At 33.7% G+C, this 19,315-nt stretch overlaps 4 protein-coding genes and 4 non-coding genes across 8 annotated transcripts in view; 6 read left to right on the top strand and 2 right to left on the bottom strand.

The window, feature by feature from the left end:
- Positions 1 to 1,189: 1,189 nt before the first annotated feature.
- Positions 1,190 to 3,065, bottom strand: LOC108860067 (UDP-glycosyltransferase 71B7-like). The gene has a single exon (XM_018633973.2). It carries the CDS (start codon positions 2,826 to 2,828, stop codon positions 1,416 to 1,418), a length of 1,413 nt encoding a protein of 470 aa, XP_018489475.2. The 5' UTR covers positions 2,829 to 3,065; the 3' UTR covers positions 1,190 to 1,415.
- Positions 3,066 to 4,928: 1,863 nt separating this feature from the next.
- On the top strand, positions 4,929 to 5,030 carry LOC130495353 (small nucleolar RNA Z157/R69/R10). Its single transcript, XR_008934624.1, has one exon. It is a non-coding gene; the product is annotated as a small nucleolar RNA Z157/R69/R10 (small nucleolar RNA).
- Positions 5,031 to 5,069: 39 nt separating this feature from the next.
- Positions 5,070 to 5,156, top strand: LOC130495356 (small nucleolar RNA R11/Z151). The gene has a single exon (XR_008934627.1). It is a non-coding gene; the product is annotated as a small nucleolar RNA R11/Z151 (small nucleolar RNA).
- Positions 5,157 to 5,247: 91 nt separating this feature from the next.
- Positions 5,248 to 5,355, top strand: LOC130495359 (small nucleolar RNA Z152/R70/R12). Its single transcript, XR_008934630.1, has one exon. It is a non-coding gene; the product is annotated as a small nucleolar RNA Z152/R70/R12 (small nucleolar RNA).
- Positions 5,356 to 5,418: 63 nt separating this feature from the next.
- LOC130495371 (small nucleolar RNA snoR80) lies at positions 5,419 to 5,548 on the top strand. The gene has a single exon (XR_008934642.1). It is a non-coding gene; the product is annotated as a small nucleolar RNA snoR80 (small nucleolar RNA).
- A 2,487-nt stretch (positions 5,549 to 8,035) lies between these two features.
- Positions 8,036 to 11,046, bottom strand: LOC108859318 (peroxisome biogenesis protein 22). Its single transcript, XM_057011080.1, has 8 exons — positions 10,835 to 11,046; positions 10,415 to 10,645; positions 10,261 to 10,308; positions 10,023 to 10,079; positions 9,817 to 9,918; positions 8,706 to 8,771; positions 8,525 to 8,626; positions 8,036 to 8,427 (listed from the first exon to the last, which is right to left on the bottom strand). Exons 1-8 carry the CDS (start codon positions 10,958 to 10,960, stop codon positions 8,323 to 8,325), a joined length of 837 nt encoding a protein of 278 aa, XP_056867060.1. The 5' UTR covers positions 10,961 to 11,046; the 3' UTR covers positions 8,036 to 8,322.
- A 1,121-nt stretch (positions 11,047 to 12,167) lies between these two features.
- LOC130494981 (cysteine-rich repeat secretory protein 26-like) lies at positions 12,168 to 13,380 on the top strand. Its single transcript, XM_056985868.1, has 2 exons — positions 12,168 to 12,506; positions 12,735 to 13,380. Exons 1-2 carry the CDS (start codon positions 12,168 to 12,170, stop codon positions 13,197 to 13,199), a joined length of 804 nt encoding a protein of 267 aa, XP_056841848.1. The 3' UTR covers positions 13,200 to 13,380.
- Positions 13,381 to 18,306: 4,926 nt separating this feature from the next.
- Positions 18,307 to 19,315, top strand: part of LOC130494980 (uncharacterized) — a 3,867-nt gene continuing 2,858 nt past the window's right edge. Inside the window, 4 exon segments of the mRNA XM_056985867.1 lie at positions 18,307 to 18,645; positions 19,068 to 19,101; positions 19,104 to 19,238; positions 19,287 to 19,302. Coding sequence (XP_056841847.1) covers positions 18,307 to 18,645; positions 19,068 to 19,101; positions 19,104 to 19,238; positions 19,287 to 19,302 — 524 coding nt within the window.

Raw genomic sequence — 19,315 nt, 5'->3', positions numbered from 1 at the left:
TGTTCTTATGAATTTTTAATTAGTTGATGATAAAACTGTTAATTTCAAAAAAAATAGTTAAGTTTATTGAACTTTTATTGTTCAAGATTATTAGAAATTGATAAACGCAAAATCAATGTATTGTTATAAAATATTTAAAATACAAATAAATTGATATACAAATATAAATCATCTATTGATTATAGAAAAAGCTAGTGATTGGTCCATGCTTGTAGCCAACGGCCAAACTGAGGTTTATTGTGAGCCAAACCACTCGTCTAATCCTTTATTACATAAACCAAAAATTTTAAAATCGAGCCAAATATTAATTTGATATAATTATTGGTTAGCTGATCAGACCAATTTTACCGGTTCAACTTGATTTTTATTTTTAATTTTATATACAATATATAATTATATTTATAAAATCTTTAATATAAAATAATTATCATGAACTAAATAAGTAACTAAAACCTTAATACATACTAAATAGAAGAAAAACATATTCATATTGAAAAACAGTGTTTGTTTGATAAATGATAAAATAACAAGATTTCATTGGGTAGTATTGTTGATTCTTAAAATCCTATCACTTTTTGTCTGAGACAGCTTGTTTCACACACACACAAAACAAATGTCATCTTAAAATCATATAATTTTTGACCATCCTAAAATAAAGTTCGAAAACAATGTATACTAATACTTAGTATATAAAACCAATATTTTTTAGTGAAACTCAAGAATACAATAAACGTAAAGTTATTGAATAAAATGGCACGGTTGACTAAAGTAATAAATATTAAGATTTAGTAAGAGTATATGAAATTGAATTTCACCATCATGTAAGAGTATGTTAAATTGAATTTACATTGTAAACTATTCAAAAATGGAAACAAACCAATTAAAAACGATTAACATTGACTTCCATTTAATAGATTAGATTAGTAAACTTTGAAAAGCGTTTTTTTTTTTAAATTGATCCAGGTCATTAGATTATCCATTTTTGAATGATTTTACCAGTCTATCTCAAATCTGAATTTTTAGATGTAATCGGACTCGGCTCGTAACATCAAACTAGTTCGGCTGGTCGGTCTAGAGTAATTTTGAAAACATTGATAAACACACACAAGCTAAAATGAAAAACTAACTGAAAATGGAGAGTCTTGACCACCTTCGATCACAGTCACAACACCATCTCAACCTTTTCATTATAAAGAGATACACCTGTGGACTTGGTGGATGTGGATCCCTTTAAGCCGAAGAACTAAATACCATTGTTCTCATCATATATGCCCTAACCAAAACCATTTGTGACCACTCAAGACGGAACGACACACATACACATGCAAATTTATAAAGGAACGTCATAACATGGGTCTACCTATCTCAAACACCCTCGAGACGGTAAGACACACACACACACACACATTCTCTAACTATCCTTGTAACGAGATATTCTCAAACACTTTTTGAATGAAGTTGTTCAAGGCAGTTTGAGATGACCCACCATCCATTAGGGCAGCATGGCATTTCTCACTCACCTCCTTCACTCTCTTCCTCACATAGCTATCCTGCTTCATCAAACACTTGATTGCTCTCTCTATCTCTTCCGCCGTCACTAACTCCACGGAACGATCGTTGCGCCAATACTTCCTTATCTCCACGGCTAGTCCAAGTTCGTCCACCATCTCAAAAGCGTTGAACTTCTGCTCAGCGTACAACGGCCACGCTGCGGTCGGAACGCCGAACCATAGACTCTCCAGCGTAGAGTTCCACCCACAGTGAGTGACAAAACCTCCAACCGCCGGTTTAGCAAGCACGGCAACCTGTGGGGCCCAACCGATCACTTTACCTATCTGCTTTGTCCGATCAAAGAATCCTTCCGGGAGAACTTCCTCCAGATTTTCGAACTCTCCGGGTGGAGATGCTCGTTGGAGAGACCAGAGGAAACGATGCCCACTTCTCTCGAGCGCCACGGCGATCTCTCTTGCTTGCTTCTCACTGAAGCCACCCATGCTCCCGAAACAGAGGAACACTACCGATCTAGGTGGTTGCTGGTCGAGCCATTCTAAAATGTCCGATCCTTTTTTGTCTTCCTTGGAGGTGAGGTCTAAAAGCGGCCCCACTGGATAACTAGGAGGAGCATCACCACAGTTGAGAACTCGCAACGTATAAGGCTCAATCTCGGCAGCGGTATTTACCAAAATACCCTTCATCTCTCTGTATCTTCTTGCTTGATTTACCAAGATCGGTAGCCAATCTTTGCACGCGAGGCCGTGAGGAAGGCACTTCACCGGATAAGGACGAGTCAAACTCGGGACATGCAACACGTCTTCAGAGTCTTCGTAATCGTTTTCACTCACACCGTACCTATTCTCATCGCACAGTGTCTGAACGTGAAACCCTAGCCCGAGAAGTCCTGCGCTGGACGTGTAAAACAGATAGCTCGGGACGTTAAACTCGTTAGCCACATCCATCATCAAAGTGCAGAACAAGTCGACGACGAACCCGGCTAAACGAGGCGAGTCCGGTAGCTTCGAGTAGTCGTCGACGAGTTTTGAAACGGCGAGTCTCACCTTTGGCTTCTGATTCTCGATGTGGATGTCGAGCCTCGTAGGTTGATCGGTGTTTTCGCCGGATATGATTTCATAGCGGAGACGGTTGATGCATGCAGCGGAAAGGGATGCTACGTAGGCGGTAGAAACGACTTCTCCGCCGGGAAGGGAAGGAAGGAGCAGTACGGTGATGGAGAGGCGGTCGTCTCGGTTGACCAGTAGCTTAGCCATCTCTACGGCTGACCTGAGATGGCCGATCCCCGGATATGGTATGAAGACAAGCTCAAATTGCATGTCTATCGTTCTTATTATTATTTTTCTTTTTGTGGCTTGCCTGAATCTGGCTCTGCTAGATTAAATTAATAGCAATGTCTACAGACTAAAACGGGAAAAAATTAATATTACTGACAAATTGTTAATGCTTTCGCCAGGAAAAAACAAGAAGAAAGAGACGGTGAGTAATTAATACTGGGGATTGCTTAATGGACTAAACTAATTAATGTTACAAAAACATAAATTAAAATTAATTTAAAATGCTTCAGAATATATAAAGGACTGAGAAATACTTCAAAAATAAAAGCAAAAAAAAAACATAAAGAGAACTTTTCTTTGGCTTTAAACTGATTTTATATTTTGTTTTGCTGTTTCTTTAGTTCAACTGTTTTGAATCAACAATTTCGGAACGGCAAAAGAGAGTGATGATGTTTCTAAACATTAGGAAGACTAAGTCTGGACTTATCACTAACAAGAACTAAAATAATTAAAACAGATTAAACCTTGACCTCAATTTTTAGTGTATCTGATTAGGGATGCTGGTTCGGTTTGGTATCCTCCCGTTCACTTGACTGATCGCATCATTATTCAATTCCTCAGATAACCCCTGCAAAAAGGTTTAGATTGGAAAAGCTTTTTGCTAGAGTTGAGTAACGTGACTAACGTCTTCCTATTGGATATGCCATACCACTTGATAATCTTATTGGTGTTGAATATGTTTTGCTTATATACACAGAAAGAGATCTCTTTATAGGGCAAAGTAATATATTCATGACAATATACAAAATAGTTTCATAATCTATTAGATGAGCTGTCTTGATCTTTGAATCTATTTCTTCCTGTTCCATCACACCTCACAAAATACAGGAAAAATCCAATCTTAACAATAAGAGTTTGACCAGATGGTCTAGTTGTCCGCTTTGAACAAATTGACGGACAACATGATAATTACATTTCACTGATTCGTGCTTGAGTGAGACTGCTAATTTGTAACAGGGGCGGATCCATTTGAGAAGAAGTGGGATCAGTTGATACCAGACAAAAAAATATAAATATCAGAGTATGAATGATGACCAAGAAATAAAAAAGAATAATGCATTCTCTAATATTCTTAAATATTACTATTTATAAAAAATATTTATTTTTTATTTTTTTCATTCTTTTTATTCCAGAGAAATATAAAATAATATTCTTCCTTATTAAATATGATAAGAAATAATCATTCTTCGTCATTCATAAAAAATTATTTCTATAGGTTCCTTTACTTTTCGTTATCACTTGTCCAGTCAGTATCTCTGAAGCCATGGAGGTCAGTTTTGTTGCTTGCTCATAGAAAAATGATTTGTGGGATGATGTCAGAGGGATAGTGGAGTATTCATTTCATACCTGATCAATGTTCAGTTGTTAGACGATGCATGAATTTTGACAGTTTATTGATGAAGAAAGAAATATCGGGCCTTCTGAAAGATAACTATTGTAAAACTTCCCACAATAGTATGTTATTTTGTGGCATCATCCAAGGTTGTGCCCGAGAGAAGTGTGACTGACGAATTATATATCCATTGGCGTGACTACATCTTTTGTATAGGCTGGATATTTAGGTACGCATTCAGATATTTCTAAATTTTGTCTCGGATCCGGTTCGGTTCAGTTTCGGATAACACATTTAAATTATTTTAAAATTTTTAAAATTCAATATATATATTAAAATTTCAAAATCTATAAACAAAAAGATATATTACATACAAATTTGAATATAACATATGTCAAAGTAGCTAACTTAATACAGTATGCTGGTTTGAGTGACTTAAGAAAAACTATATGGGCTCAGATTAGGCATAATAACAATAGAGAGCTGGAGTCTAATTAGTGGGCTTTCTTAGAACAAAACCCTAAAACGAAAACAAGAGACGTTGTAGCCGCTAGGCGATAAGGAAAACCCTAATCTTCTGAAGACAAACTCAACAGCGTCTGTGTCCGTCCAATATATATACGCTTCGTCTTCTTCACATAATAGAAAACACCAGAGCTGCTTCTTTACCTCTTCTTTTTCTTGGTTTTATGATATTTTTTTCCCTGGAGATTCTATTTATTTGTCCTTTTTTTGTGGTTGTGGTAAAACGGAATATGGTGATGATACGAATAATTCGTGGACTAGAGTTTCAGATCTGGGCTCTTCACCCAGTAGTTGAAGAAACAACCCTTGGCTGTCTGAGTATCCCTCTTTACTCTCACCACCACAATATATTAATTCTTTTGATATAGCCTATGAGGATAAAACAATTATCTTAGCGGATTTCAGTGAGGTTTTATAATCAATGATCTGAATTGTTACACACACTGAGGCTTTTTTTTTAAATCATTACTTGTCGAATTGAAAAAAAAGTATATTAATTTGTTTGTTTTTTCAAATGATTTGTTTTTAAATTTTCGGGATGATGATGCGATGATGATAAAACCGCACGGAGGTGCATGAAGGGCAGTGGACAAAACATATGTTTTGCCGTGAGCTCTCTTAATTAAACGACTTCTCCTTCCACTGAGCATAATGTTATATAGTCCCTTAAATTGCAATATATGTTTGATAATTCGATATTGAAAGGCGTCTTTTACCAATTCTGAGGGATAAAAACAGTTCCTTTAGGTATAATGGCATTGACGAAAGATTGATAAGGTTGTGGTATATCCTGATCATCTGACTTTTTCTATGTTAGTTGATCCTGGAAATGCCTCGCACATTATTTCATAAACTCAGTTTTGTGTGTTTAGTGACACGGTTTTTTATATCATCAATACTTGAAAGGACAGCTACTTGCTTAAGGCACCTCTGTTACGTTTGGGACGACTTTATAATGGACTGGAACACTTTACCTGAAGAGTTATTTTCGTCCTAAGACAGTTTCAAGTTTTTTATTACAATATAAAGCACTTATTGCTCCTAAGGTAGTTTTTTACAACTACAAAGTAACTACATTTATTTTTCCAACTAAATGGGTCCTACAATTTCCAATCTTATTTTTCTTCTCTCTCTGTAACAGAGAAAGAATATTAATAGTTGAGAAAATCCAGAAGAAAATTTAGAAATCAAATGGTAAAAGAGGAACAAAATGAAAAAGTTGATAGATCGTCAACATGAACAAGATGTCGAAGAACAAAATGAAAAATCCTAAGATTTTTTAGAGAAAATCTGGAAAACAATGATTTCTCTGTCGCTCTCTCTCTCTTTCTCTCTCTCTCTCTCTCTCTCTCTCTCTCTATCTCTCGCGCTCTCTCTCAACTTAAGATTTTTTTTGAATCTGAAGTTGAAAATCTATTTATAAATGATAAAGTTATAATCTTGAAGTGTAATCTACAATTAAAATGTAAAAGAATGGAAAAATTATGAAAAAGAAATCAATGGCAGCTGCAAAAGTTGTTGCAGAAAACCCTAAAAATCTGGGAAAGACGAAGACATAATTACTAAAATGCCACTCACTAAAGTGTACACGTTCATGACGTACACATGGATAATAAAGTGTACACGTTTATGGCGTACACATGGATAATAAATCTGGAAAAGACGAAGACATGTACACGTTCATGGCGTACACATGGATAATAAAGTGTATGTACACTATTATATATGGTATGGTACAGCAGTAATGGAAGCATGCTCCCATATTTTATAGAAAAAAACAATTTTAATACATTATTTGAGGAATTTTTCTTTGATTTCTTGATTTGTTTTCTTCATTATCTTTGTACATAGTGAGATAAGACTTGTATAAGACATGTACACATTCATGGGTGTTCACGGGCGTAAACATAGATAATAATATGTATGTTCACATATACATTTTGTTAACATTATTTTGAGTTCATAAAATCGTAGAAGCTTAATTATTTAGATAGAAAACCTACAAAAAACCAAAAATATGTACACAATTACATCGATGTATAATACAAAATTAAGTGTACATATGTACATTTTGAATGTAATGTACACACGATTTTTATTTTTTCATTAATATTGCAAATTCATGGCGTACACATGGATAATAAATTGTATGTACACTATTATATATGGTATTGTACAATTAGTAGTAATGGAAGAAGCATTCTTCCATATGTTATAAAAAACAACAATCTTAATACATCATTGGAGCAATTTACCCTTGGTTTTTTTATTTGTTTTCTTCATTATCTTTGTAGATAATGAGATAAGACTTGTATAAGACATGTATACATTCATGGATGTTCATGGGCGTACACATGGATAATAATGTGTATGTTCACATGTACATTTTGTTAATATTATCTTGAGTTCATAAAATCGTAAAATCTTAGTTATTTAGATAGAAAACTTACAAAAAAAACAAAAAGTCTACACAATTACATCGATGTATAATACAAAATTAGGTGTACACATGTACAATTTGAATGTAATGTACACACAACTTTTATTTTTCATTAATGTTGCAAAATTACGAAAATAGCCTCATCTTCTTCCTTAGTCATTGTCGACCAGAAACCCTAATCTCTGTCTATCTTGCATATTTTCCATGGTTCCTTACATTCTCAACCTATTTTTATGTATTTTTACCCAGATGTGATATCTTTCAATCCTAATTCATGGCTTTAATCTTAAAAGTTTGAACAAAAATGATTTTTTGGTTTCTGATTTGTTGAACGATTTATTCCATCAAAAATATAGCTTAACGTATCTCAAAAGATAGATTGAATAACAAAAATACTGATTATAAATATATTTTCTTTTAAAAAAGTTCAGAAAGCACAATATTCATTTTACAAAAAGAAATAAGAAACTCAAGAGAAAGAAATAAAGAAGATGATACACGGGACCCACTTCCTTTTGTTTGCTAGGAAGAATCGTAAATAAATATCATAAAAGTTAGATTGTAAGCTAGTTAGTTTATAACTAAGAAATGAGTTTGATTAAGAAAAAGTACCCTAGTAGCACAAACTGCCTCAAAGTGTAAAATAAACTCAGAAACTGCCTCTAGGTGTAATTGTTTCTTACCTGAAACCAATTCTTATAAAATGACCATGAAACAAATTCTTGAAACTATGAATTGTTAAAGATACCAAAATAGAAATTCTATTTCCATAACCATATTGGTGCTAAATTGCTTTATCATAACGTCAAGAAGCTAGCGTGATAGCTAAGTAAGAAAAAGCCTTAAAGAGAAATATCCAGTAGTAAATTTATTGAAACGAAATTTATGAAGGAAGGTGTCGAAAACTTCACATTACAGATCCCATTGATGCAACAAGAAAACACGATAATGTTGTTGATACAGAAATTACAAGTTTCTTTACTTCCGCCGATAACACTCGCAGTACATTCTTAATGTCCAGACAACACAACAAAAAAAAGGAAGTTACAAGTTTTATGATGGAAACGAGACCATTTACGCCTCTGCTCTTTGCTTCTGTCAGAACAAGAAGATGATCAAATTGAACATTGTAGGTTTGTAGGTTTTGTTGCTTATCTTTCACCTCTCTTTTTTTTTGATTAAGCACATCCAAAGAACTGCTCTATAGACTGCGAGGTGAACACGTTGGGAGCCGTTCGCTCTGGTTTCAATGCAGACACGTGAAGCTGGTATTTGATGAACCGCTGCAATAACACAAAAACAAAGGGAGAAAATCAGTTTAACAAAACTGTGGATAAAGAGAATGGTAACTTTTTTAAACAAAGGCAAAAGGACTTTTACAGCTAGTTGTGTGCTGATCTCTGGGTTTGTATCAATATGCCAGTCAGGTTCTATTTGTCTAACAAAGGATGTTCTTCCGATCTCTGTACTACAGAACAGGACCTGCAAAGTTTCACGTTACAGTATTATTCTAAGTCTTCACATTGCGAAAAAACATAGATTGTCTTGAGATTGAGAGTACCTTATCTTTGACCAAACCACCAGAGTTGAAAACACCTGCAGTCTCTAAAGCCTGTAGAACTCTGGCCTGCATAAATTAACCAGTAGTTTAAAATGTGAGTTTCAGAACCTTAGTCAACCGAAAAAAAACAATGCACACTAGTCTCAACTCTCAAACATTTAGTTGCACACCAATGTCATGTCAGCTCACTTATCCTTAGGCCTGGGCGTTCGGGTACCCGTTGGCGTTCGGGTCGGGTTTTTCGGATTTTCGGGTTTTTGGGTTTACGCTCTTAGGTCCCATAGTAAAATTTCATTAGTACGGGTCGGATTCGGATAATAACATTTCGGGTTCGGTTAAAAATTATATTGCATCCTAAAACCCATAAAGTAACCATATATCATTCGGGTTCGGGTTATATCGGTTCGGTTCGGATATAACCAAAGTAAAAAAAAAACAAAACCTTAAAGAAAAACATTTAAAAACAACTAAATTATTAAAATTTAACCTATCATACATAAAATTGCTAAAATAACAATAAAATGTTAAATCAAGAATGAAAACATATATTATTTGTAAACAATATACATTATTATAGAGAGTAGACTTGTTATTTCAATGAACAAATTATAAACTACTTATTTATAACTAATTGTGTACTTAAAATATTTTTAATATTGTTAATATTTATTATTATATATCATATTACCATGAATATTAAATTTAATAACCAAAATACTTATATATATTTCAAAATATTTATATTAACTATTAGTTTCGGGTTTTTCGGGTTATCTGTTCGGGTTCGGTTAATAATACTTCGGGTTCAGATATTTTTTATACCACCTACAAGATCCGTTCGGGTATTTTTACATTTCGGGTCGGATAACGGGTCGGGTTTTTCGGTCCGGATTCGGTTCGGATTTCGGGTTCCGGATTTTATGCCCAGGCCTACTTATCCTTATCAAACATTATCCATTATTTTAACTCCAGTCAAGAAAAAAAAATCCATGTTATGATCCACTTCTCCAGTTTTTAAGCTAATCATTTTTAATGATGATAAATAACGACACCTAATTTGATAGCTCCAGTATATAAAAGAACATTGAATGTAAAGGTGGCTGTTGCTTACTTCACTTTCGTCGTCAAGAACTCTTTCCATGAGATATAAATCAGAATACTTTGTAATCTCTAGGAGAACTTCCAGAACCGATGACCTCACTGTTGCTTGTTTCTGCATAGTGTGTTTTTTTTTTAATTCTCAGAGTCAGGTACAGACACATGATGCAAATAACTTTTATACATGAATACCAAAAAAAAAAGAGGAAATGTTATTACTTGGAGTTCTTCTGGACTTGATTCCTCAAGAATGACTCCAAGAAGACGGCATGTTACCTATTACACAAGAGTCAAGTTCAATTCAATAATGCTTCCACACATCACAAGATCTTGTCTATGAACATCGAGTGTATTAATCATGGAACACCAAGGACCATATGTGCAGTTCCAAATGATTAAAGCATGACCAAAAGGACAACATTTATCAACCAATGCGAACAAGACATGTAATTATTACCTTCCTTCCTTCACTAAGCTTCTGCCTAACAATCTGCCCCAGTGTAGGCTGCAAAAAAAAAAGGAAGTTCATCCATAACACTGAAGGTACAAAAGTTTGAAACTTTGGGGGTGGGGGGGGGGGGGGGGTAAAGAAAGAGAAATTGAATGATTACTTTGACAGGCTGAAAGAAGTGATCAACAACATCTTGCACTCCGTTATCCTCATGAGGCAAAGAAACATCTGACTGAGCAGCAGCAGCACTAGAGGAGGAGGATTCAGCTGACTGCATCGTCCTGCGTTTTGGCTGCCTTCTTCGAGGCTCCCCTGGTGGTCTTCTTATAGCCCTCCATGTGAATATCACAGCTATCGCAAGCCCCGCTATAGCACCAATAGATCTTGAATCCTACCAATATCCAAATCAAACTCTCATTAAGTTTCCATTTTTTTAAGCTTAAACCCAAATTAGACTCCAACCCTATAGATTACAGAAACCAAATAGATAAAGAGAGAGAGAGAGAGAGAGAGAGAGAGAGAGAGAGAGAGAGAGAGAGAGAGAGAGAGAGAGAGAGAGAGAGAGAGAGAGAGATCGAACCAGATTGGGAATAGATGTAGAGAAGAGGCTAGACATCTTGAAAGTAACGTAAGCGCTTAACCGTTTGATTAATCGAACAATCTCTTCGGTAGGCGATGGCGAAGACGAAGAAGACGATTCCGCCATAGCCAAAACTTCAAAAGCGTCGTCGTTTGAGCACGGAAATTCGGACAATCAGATTCTTAGCTTCAAAAAGCTGTCTGAAAAAAAGTACCAGAAAAGAAGGGCACTGTACTTTGGGGAAAAGTACATCCGATGAAACTGACACGTGTTCATTTTCATGCGTGGCTATAGATTAGCGTGTGCGACCACGATTTATACCGTGGGATGCGATGGATGCGAACTCTATCTCGCAAGGAGTGGAAACGGTGCGTTTTGGTGTTTTCCTCTTTGACTTTGAAGTTTTTTTCTTTAACATGATCAACACAGTACAATCCGAAGTGTAAGATTATTAAGGAAACCAGATTTGGTTACAGTTTGGTATGGTTTTGTTACTTAAGCCATCATTAATGGGTATCACCTGCTTCTTGACATGTGAGAAGAAGCAAACAGAGATATAAAATATGCAGAATAGAGACATGATACTAGAACAAAATTTAAAATTTAGATATGAGATGACAAAGTTTTCCGTTTTTAACGTTTACGGTTTATATAATACAATTAAACGAAGGGAAAAAATCATATGATAAATACAAATATCAAATCATGCGTAGTTTCGTTTCTTACTTCTGCATTTTGTTTTCAAATCCAACAAAATTGAACATAATATCATCAAAGCTTGGTCAAGGAAGAGTGTCCATAGTATCTAAAATAATGGATGATTTATTAGTTTTATTCAAAATATTTTATAAATATGAAATCTAAAATAATTAATATATTTAAATATATAATTGTGATTTATTAGTATTTTTAGGTGTCCAAAATATTTTTGGTTTAGATTGGAATCAGCTCTGGTTTTTGGATATTAAAATTTTGGATTTATTCCGACATTTAATCTGTTTTATTTCAAGTTTGGTACTATTTTTTTGTGTCAGATTAAGTTTGGTTCTTAGTATATTGCTCAACCCTAATCATGTGGTTCTAAAAAAACTTGTACAACTCTGACTATTAATTTCATCATCCTTTTCTCTCGCCGCAAATACCAAGTCTCAACCTCTCTCTCCTGTCTTTTAGATTAAAACATTGGAACTAAGATGATAAAACGAATTTCTTTAAGGTCACTAAAGTACAAAAAGAATCATAAAATCTTCAGTCTCCTATATAAACAGCTCCACTCCCTCAACGATTTATCTATTAATTAAAAACGTTCCGAAGGAACAAAGATCACAAACAAATGTCTTTTGGATCGGTCCCTATCTTGGCCGCGATGGCCATGCAACTCCTCCTTATACCCACCTTTGTTTCGTCTCTTAACATTACCAATGAGTATCTCCACCATGCATGCAACAACACCCAAGGGAAATACAAGCGGGGGAGTGAGTTCGAGAAAAATCTCAACATTGTCATCAAAAACATATCCACCTTTGATCTGCGTAACGGTTACGCCCTCGACTCTAATATGAAGAGTCCCTATCTTGATATACCTCCCAATACTGCTTTTGTCATGCTCCAATGCCGTGGTGACTCCTACGGGCCCAAGTGTCACTCTTGCCTCGCCGAAGCCCTCTCTGGGGTAACATCAAATCATTATTATATTATTAGCAGTCAAGTATGAACATATACAAATGGGTATTCTTATCGATAAACATATATCATAGATATACGACAATCCTCATACTCTACATAGAATGTTTAACTGACATAAACTGACACAGTTTGAGGTCTGGTACATAACAAAATCTATAATAGTTTAGTCAATATAGTGCACTTCTTTATCGTGGTGTCCTTATATATATGACAGCTTCGCAAGAAATGTCCTGGAAACAAAGGAGCAACAATATGGTATGACCAATGTCTTTTGGATATTTCTACACACAGTTCCGTTATAGAGGTCCTACCGAACAGAATCCACTATGATAATTATTTATGTATAAGCAATCCAAAATCCGTGAGCGGCGATAAGAAGGTATTCGAAAAGAAGAAGCAGGTTTTCACCGATAAGCTATTATCTGTAATCAACAAGACTAGCAGCGACGACGACACGGGGCGGGGGCCACTGTACGCAACGGGGGAGACGATGATTGGGACAAAGAAGTTTTATGGAATGCTGCAATGTACGAACGAGTTATTTGGGAGTGCTTGCTATGTGTGTCTAGAGTGGCTTGTCTTGCAACATCCATTCTGCGCCTATGAAAAACAAGGAGCTAGATATTTGTGTAGAAGCTGTAATGCAAGGTTTGAGTTTTACCCTTTTCTTAGAATTTAAGACTGTTTGATGGGAGCTCTTAATTTGCTTTATGTTTGATTAAGTGCTATATCAAGGAATAAAAATGGTTAACCTCTTTGTGGTTTATTTTATGTAACACAACAGTATGTATGGAGAGCTTCTAACTTCTTCTTTTTATGTTTCCTAATCCGTTAATAAATTGCAGTTTTCTTTGAAAAAACAAAAATAACTTAAATCAGTTACAAAAAAGAAACAAAAATAACTCTATTTTATATAGAACTAGAATTAAGCTCACCCCAGCAAGTGAAAAATAATCGAAAATATCTAAAATTAAAAATATGTTTTAAATTATTTTGTTTACTTTCGACTTTTTGTTAAAAAAACAAAATCTTGTCTGATTAATAAGTATTTTTTATTTTTAATTATAGAATTATTTTACATTTATCATTGTTTGCTTTACTTTTATAAAAATAATAGATGAAATAAAGTTACTCGAAATTACAGTTAAGATTCAATATATAAATTATATACTACTGTCCCTATATATATTATTTGCAATATACATATATATATATATTTGATAGCTTAACATGTTACTTTTTAAAAATTTACATATTTTTAAAACATTTATCAGAAAAAACAATATCATCTAGACTTGTTAAGGTTTTTTAAGCAAATATTATTATTTAATTTTATAATATTATTAGTGAGTATATTATTTATTCAATTACTTTTTGTAATCATTGGTTGTATTATATATATATATATATAGTATGTTATATGCTTAATAAATTTACCATATTTGTTTCTTATTAAAGAAAAACAATTTTCTTTTTATTATTTAATTATCGTAATAATTTTTTTAATTGTAAAAGTAATATATGGTGAACTAGATTTCAGCTTAAGTTAAAAAAATTACAAATATCTTTTTATATTTCATTTATTTATGTACATAAGTTGTTGAAATGATGAAAGACGTCTCTTACTAATTTAGACATATGCAAATGTATATATAATTAAAAATAGGTAAAGTTAAATAATGTAATATACACATAAATAATGAACTATCAAGAAAGAAAAAAAAATCTAATTTATATATTTAAAATATATTAGTATAACCAAATTATTATTTAGTAAAATATGTCAATAATATGCTATATGTTTAAATATCTAATTATTGAATAAGATATTTAAGATTTTTAAAAACATATTTATATTTTAGATTTAAATATTAAATGACATAGCTTAGTTGTAGATGATGTTGTTACGGAAAACACATAATTAGGAGATGACTAGAACAAAATTTTATGAACTATTCAATAATTCATTAAATATTTGGGCCAATAATAAGAAAATGGAAAATGTGGTATTTAAAAAAAAATAGATGATGAAGTGTCAATTTTTGATGCACCATTTGCTTAGATGGATTCATGTGAAGAGAGAAAAAAATTGATTTTATTTATATAGATAGACTAGTGATTTTCTCGGGCTACGCCCGAGTTTTCTTATATAAGTTTAATTTTCATTTAATCTATTATATACAATGTATATTTATCGTTTTGAAAAAAATATAATTATAAAATGAAATTTAAATTATTAGAATGCAAACAATAATAATAATGAAAATAGATATTCTATGACTTAAAATTTATATGTTGTTGATTTATGTTTTTAAAATAATTGAACACTGAATTATTTTTTCTTATAAGTTTTACTAATGTTTAAGATGTTTTTTTCAATTAATTTTATTTACCTACTGCAATATTTTTATTTTTTATAATTATTTGATCTGATAAAGCTAAATATTTTTATTGGTTCGAGAAATATTTATCTATGTAAATTGTAATTTAACTTGTTCAATATTTTGTTGCGGAGAGAAAGAGGTGACTTAATAGATACTAAAACTAAATGTGAAATTAATGAATGTTTAATTTTTGATTTTCATCACAAAGTAAAAAGTTATTTGAAAATATTTTTTATTTTATTTTTTAAATGTAATATTTTCTTTTCTTTTGGAGCTTTTCTATAGTTTGATTTACCATATTTTAAAGGATACATATAGTCTTCACTCTTCATGATTTTATCCCCAGATATTTCCTTCCAACTTATTAATGATTTTTATGGGAAGATGTGTTATATTAAAAAATAGTGATGTGTAGATTTAGAAAAAAACATTATACGCGTTGTAACAAACTTGTAAATTGGAATAACTAAATCAATACGTGCAGGTTTGGGGATAAATGGATAATTCTCTAGCAGTGACTACCATTTGATTAGAATGAAATTCATGAGCTTGCATATCTATAGATTTTTATCAATCCAATATTGTCGCAGCAAGGTTTCCTTCCCTGATGCTTCTCAGTGACATTAATCATAAATTATATATATGGTATGCTGCTAGCAGAAAACATAGCGAGATAGCTTATGAGTCCGCCAAAATTATAAAGAGAACTTTGAATCATGTAGTGTGCATGACCTATAGATTTTATTTTTGACAAGTCACCTGCGTGCAAAAAGGCATAAATCAAAATGTAACGCAAAACAGTAAACACTTATAACTGAAGCAGTAAATTATTGAATGTCCCTAGACTCTAGAGTTCATTAAGCGAAAAGACAGATCAGAAGCTTTAAGCCATCATCCAAGACAGAATACCGATATTTAGAAATATAAAGACAAACAATAACGTAACCACCAGACCACATTCAAAATCTATGAACTTCACCCTGTGGTGATTAGTAGTCTCTTTGATGAACTTATACATCTCTGCACCTCCAATGATGTTCACCTTAAACAAAAGAAAGAACTTGACAGGCACATAGAGCTGCATGATCAGAAGCTTGTGTACTTAAGTATTCCAAGAATCGACATATCCTGTATAATCATCTAACCAGTCCTCAGAAGCACAACATCAACCAAATTTTTCTCCATCTTACCCTCTTTCCCTCTCAGACAGTTTCTCACTCCAAAGAGTTCTTTGTAAATTTGCTACCGGCCTAAATCCTTGATGACAAATTTGGTGTGTTTAGTGAATCGTATGCAGACCGTAGCGCTGGAAACTTGAAGGGGATATTGCCTCTAGCAGCATGTGTTTTCGTACACAGTTCCTGCACTCAATAATTTTTGAAAGTGATTATACTATTTGCGGTGATGGATCTTCAAAGTAAGTGTGACTGCCAATTTAAAAAGAATTTTGAATTTAAGGTTATTGAAGTTGGCGATTTTGGAAGCAACAGCAGATTAAAGGTTATTAGGTAGATAATCAGTACCTTGTCGTCAAGCAAGACCATGTCAACCCCTATCAACTCCCCTCCTTTCTTGACATTGTGAAACTCATAGAAGAAAAGATGACGGGTCATCAAAAACTGCTAGTATCGGCCAGAAAAGTTGAATTTGAGAATTTTCCATAGCAAGAAGCTTAAAGTAGGAGAGGTATCGTGAGATTGGGAGATGAAAAACTGTGATATACCTCAGAAGCTTGAAGCAATATTTATACACCAACATCGTTTAACAGAGGAGGTGAAGAATCCAAATTGAAGATGAGATAGTTGGGGGAATTGATTGTCATACCCATTACTGATGAAAGTTATGCGATGAGTGCTTCATATCAACCACTGCTTCCTGTTGTACTATATCATTCCACTTGCTTTCATGATCTCACCAGTGAATTTGGTAACTCGCTCTAATACCAATCGAAAGTGCAAAAACTCTTATAATTGATCTCTTTCTCTGTTTAAAGTGGCGCCAAATACAAGGTTCACCTGTCTCTACTTATACTAGAAGATTTAGTGCCTCCTCTAACCAACTTTTCAAAGAAAATATAGTATTATATCTTTTTTATGGAATATTTTTTAACCTTGTATAAAATCTTGAAAATCTTCCCTTAATAATTTTGCAATTTCCTAGGTAAATTTTTGCTTGCTTAACCTTCAAGTAACTTCTACTTTAGTTTTAGATCGGCCTCCAACTCCAGTCTCCAAGTCAATTACAACTTCGCTTTATGTAACACTTCTTAATATACTTCATATATTACTTCATGAGTAGTACATAAACACTTCAAAGAATTATATTTCTTCATCTAAATCTCAGTCGCTACTACACTTACATTTTTTCTCCTAAGTTACCATAGGAAAGAAGCTTCTGTACTCTCTTCGGTGTAAAGCCAAAGGCAACAACAATGAACAAAGTGCGAAGAGAGAAGCATGTTGGGTCAGCACAAAAGAAGACAATGAGCTTGTGTCAAAGAATAGAGGAAGAAAAGCACATCGACACAAGTGAACAAATAGAAGAAGAGAAGTCCATTACAGTAATCACTTCTGCAACGGCTACAAGACAGAAAGTGAACAAGAATAAAGTCATTAGTGAAAAGCTTAAACCAGAACCTCACAAGCCAGACCTGCAAAATAGATTCGAATTGTTGAGCTGTGATTCAAACTGAGTCATTCAGTAGAGGCTCGTAGGGTTTCTGTTCTTTTATACAAGTATTAAACTTCTGTAAAATCTTGAGTCTGCAAGAAATAAGACAGTAATATTCAGACACTTCTTCTCCTTTACGTTTCAAGTTCTCTGTTTCTCTCTTTGCTTTCATTTGGTAACAATATTTTTCTCTGATAAATTTTGACTTTTCCTTCCTCTTTTAGTCTCTCTTCTTAGCTTCTTCGCGTGTCGTCTTTGCACAAGTGTTACTTGGATTTGAATTTTCTATTGTCAGATCCTTACTTTTGTGAGGATTTTGGTAGATCTGGTTTCTTTACTTTTGCAGGTTTAAAAGTAAGGTCCTCAGATCTGCTCTTCTCTTGATCCACTTCTGTCCGAAGCTTTGTGGGTTTCGGCCGTGCGTTATAGTTTCGTAATAAATTACTATTGCCTTCTATTTCAGGTTGACAACGTATGGTTCTATAAAAGTTAAATTGTCCAACTTTGACTTTTTCCATCAGCCCTGTTCTCTCGCCGCATATACTAAGTTCATACCACTGATCTCCTCTAAGACTAAAACATTTATTATATATAAAGACTAATTAAGATGATGAAACGAATTTGTTTAAGGTAAACAAAGTACAAGAAAAAAGGAATCATAATCACTTCAAATCTAAAATTCTCATCAAAGCCTCTTATATAAACATCTCCACTCCTCAAAGATCACAAACAATGCCTTTAATTTTTGGATCGGTCCCTATCTTGGCTGCGGTGGCCATTCAACTCCTTATATCCAGTGTTTCGTCCCTCAACATTACCAATGAGTATCTCCACCACGCATGCAACAACACCCAAGGGAAATACGTGCCAGGGGGTGTGTTCGAAAAAAATCTCAACATTGTCCTCAAAAACATATCCACCTTTGATCTGCGCAACGGTTACGCCCTTGAGTCCAATATGGATAGACCCTACAAATTTATACCTCCTGCCGCCGTCTTCGTCATGCTCCAGTGTCGTGGCGACTCCTACGGGCCTAAGTGTCACTCTTGCCTCGCCAAAGCCCTCTCTGGGGTAACATCACTTCACTATTATATTATTAGCAGTCAAGTATGAACATATACAAATGGGCATGCGAACACACTGAGATATATAATAGATTATATATATATGACAATTAGGGCCAGTAATTACTAATATACCTCAGTAAACATTGGCCTTAACTCAAAAAATATTAGAAGTCATATAGTATACAGAAATAAATTACAAAATATATTATGAAAAAAATTATTAAAATTCTTATAAAATGTTTAATGTTCCCCAAAATCTCATATATCCAACTTTGATGACAATTCTTATACTCTACGTAGAAGGTTTAAACTGACATAATCTGAATACCTTTTCAGGCTGGTAGAAAACAAAAATATGTATTATATACGTAATATAGTTATAAATGCAATTTCTAATTTATGGTTGTGTGGTTATATATATGACAGCTTCGCAAGAAATGTCCGAGAAACAGAGCAGCAACATATGGTACGACCAATGCACTCTGGATATTGCTACATACAATTCCGGTGACACCAGAATCCTTTACGATAATTATTTATGTATGGAGAACCCAAAGGACCTGAGCGGAGATACGGAGATGTTCGATAAGAAGAAGAGCGCTTCACACCAAAAAGCTATTGTCTGAGTCAAAAAGTTGGGCAAAGACGGGAAGAGGCCAGTGTACGCAACGGGG

Source organism: Raphanus sativus, chromosome 5 (genome assembly GCF_000801105.2).
Source record: "Raphanus sativus cultivar WK10039 chromosome 5, ASM80110v3, whole genome shotgun sequence".
Classification (NCBI taxonomy): domain Eukaryota; kingdom Viridiplantae; phylum Streptophyta; class Magnoliopsida; order Brassicales; family Brassicaceae; genus Raphanus; species Raphanus sativus.
This window is presented reverse-complemented; position numbering and strand designations above follow the sequence as displayed.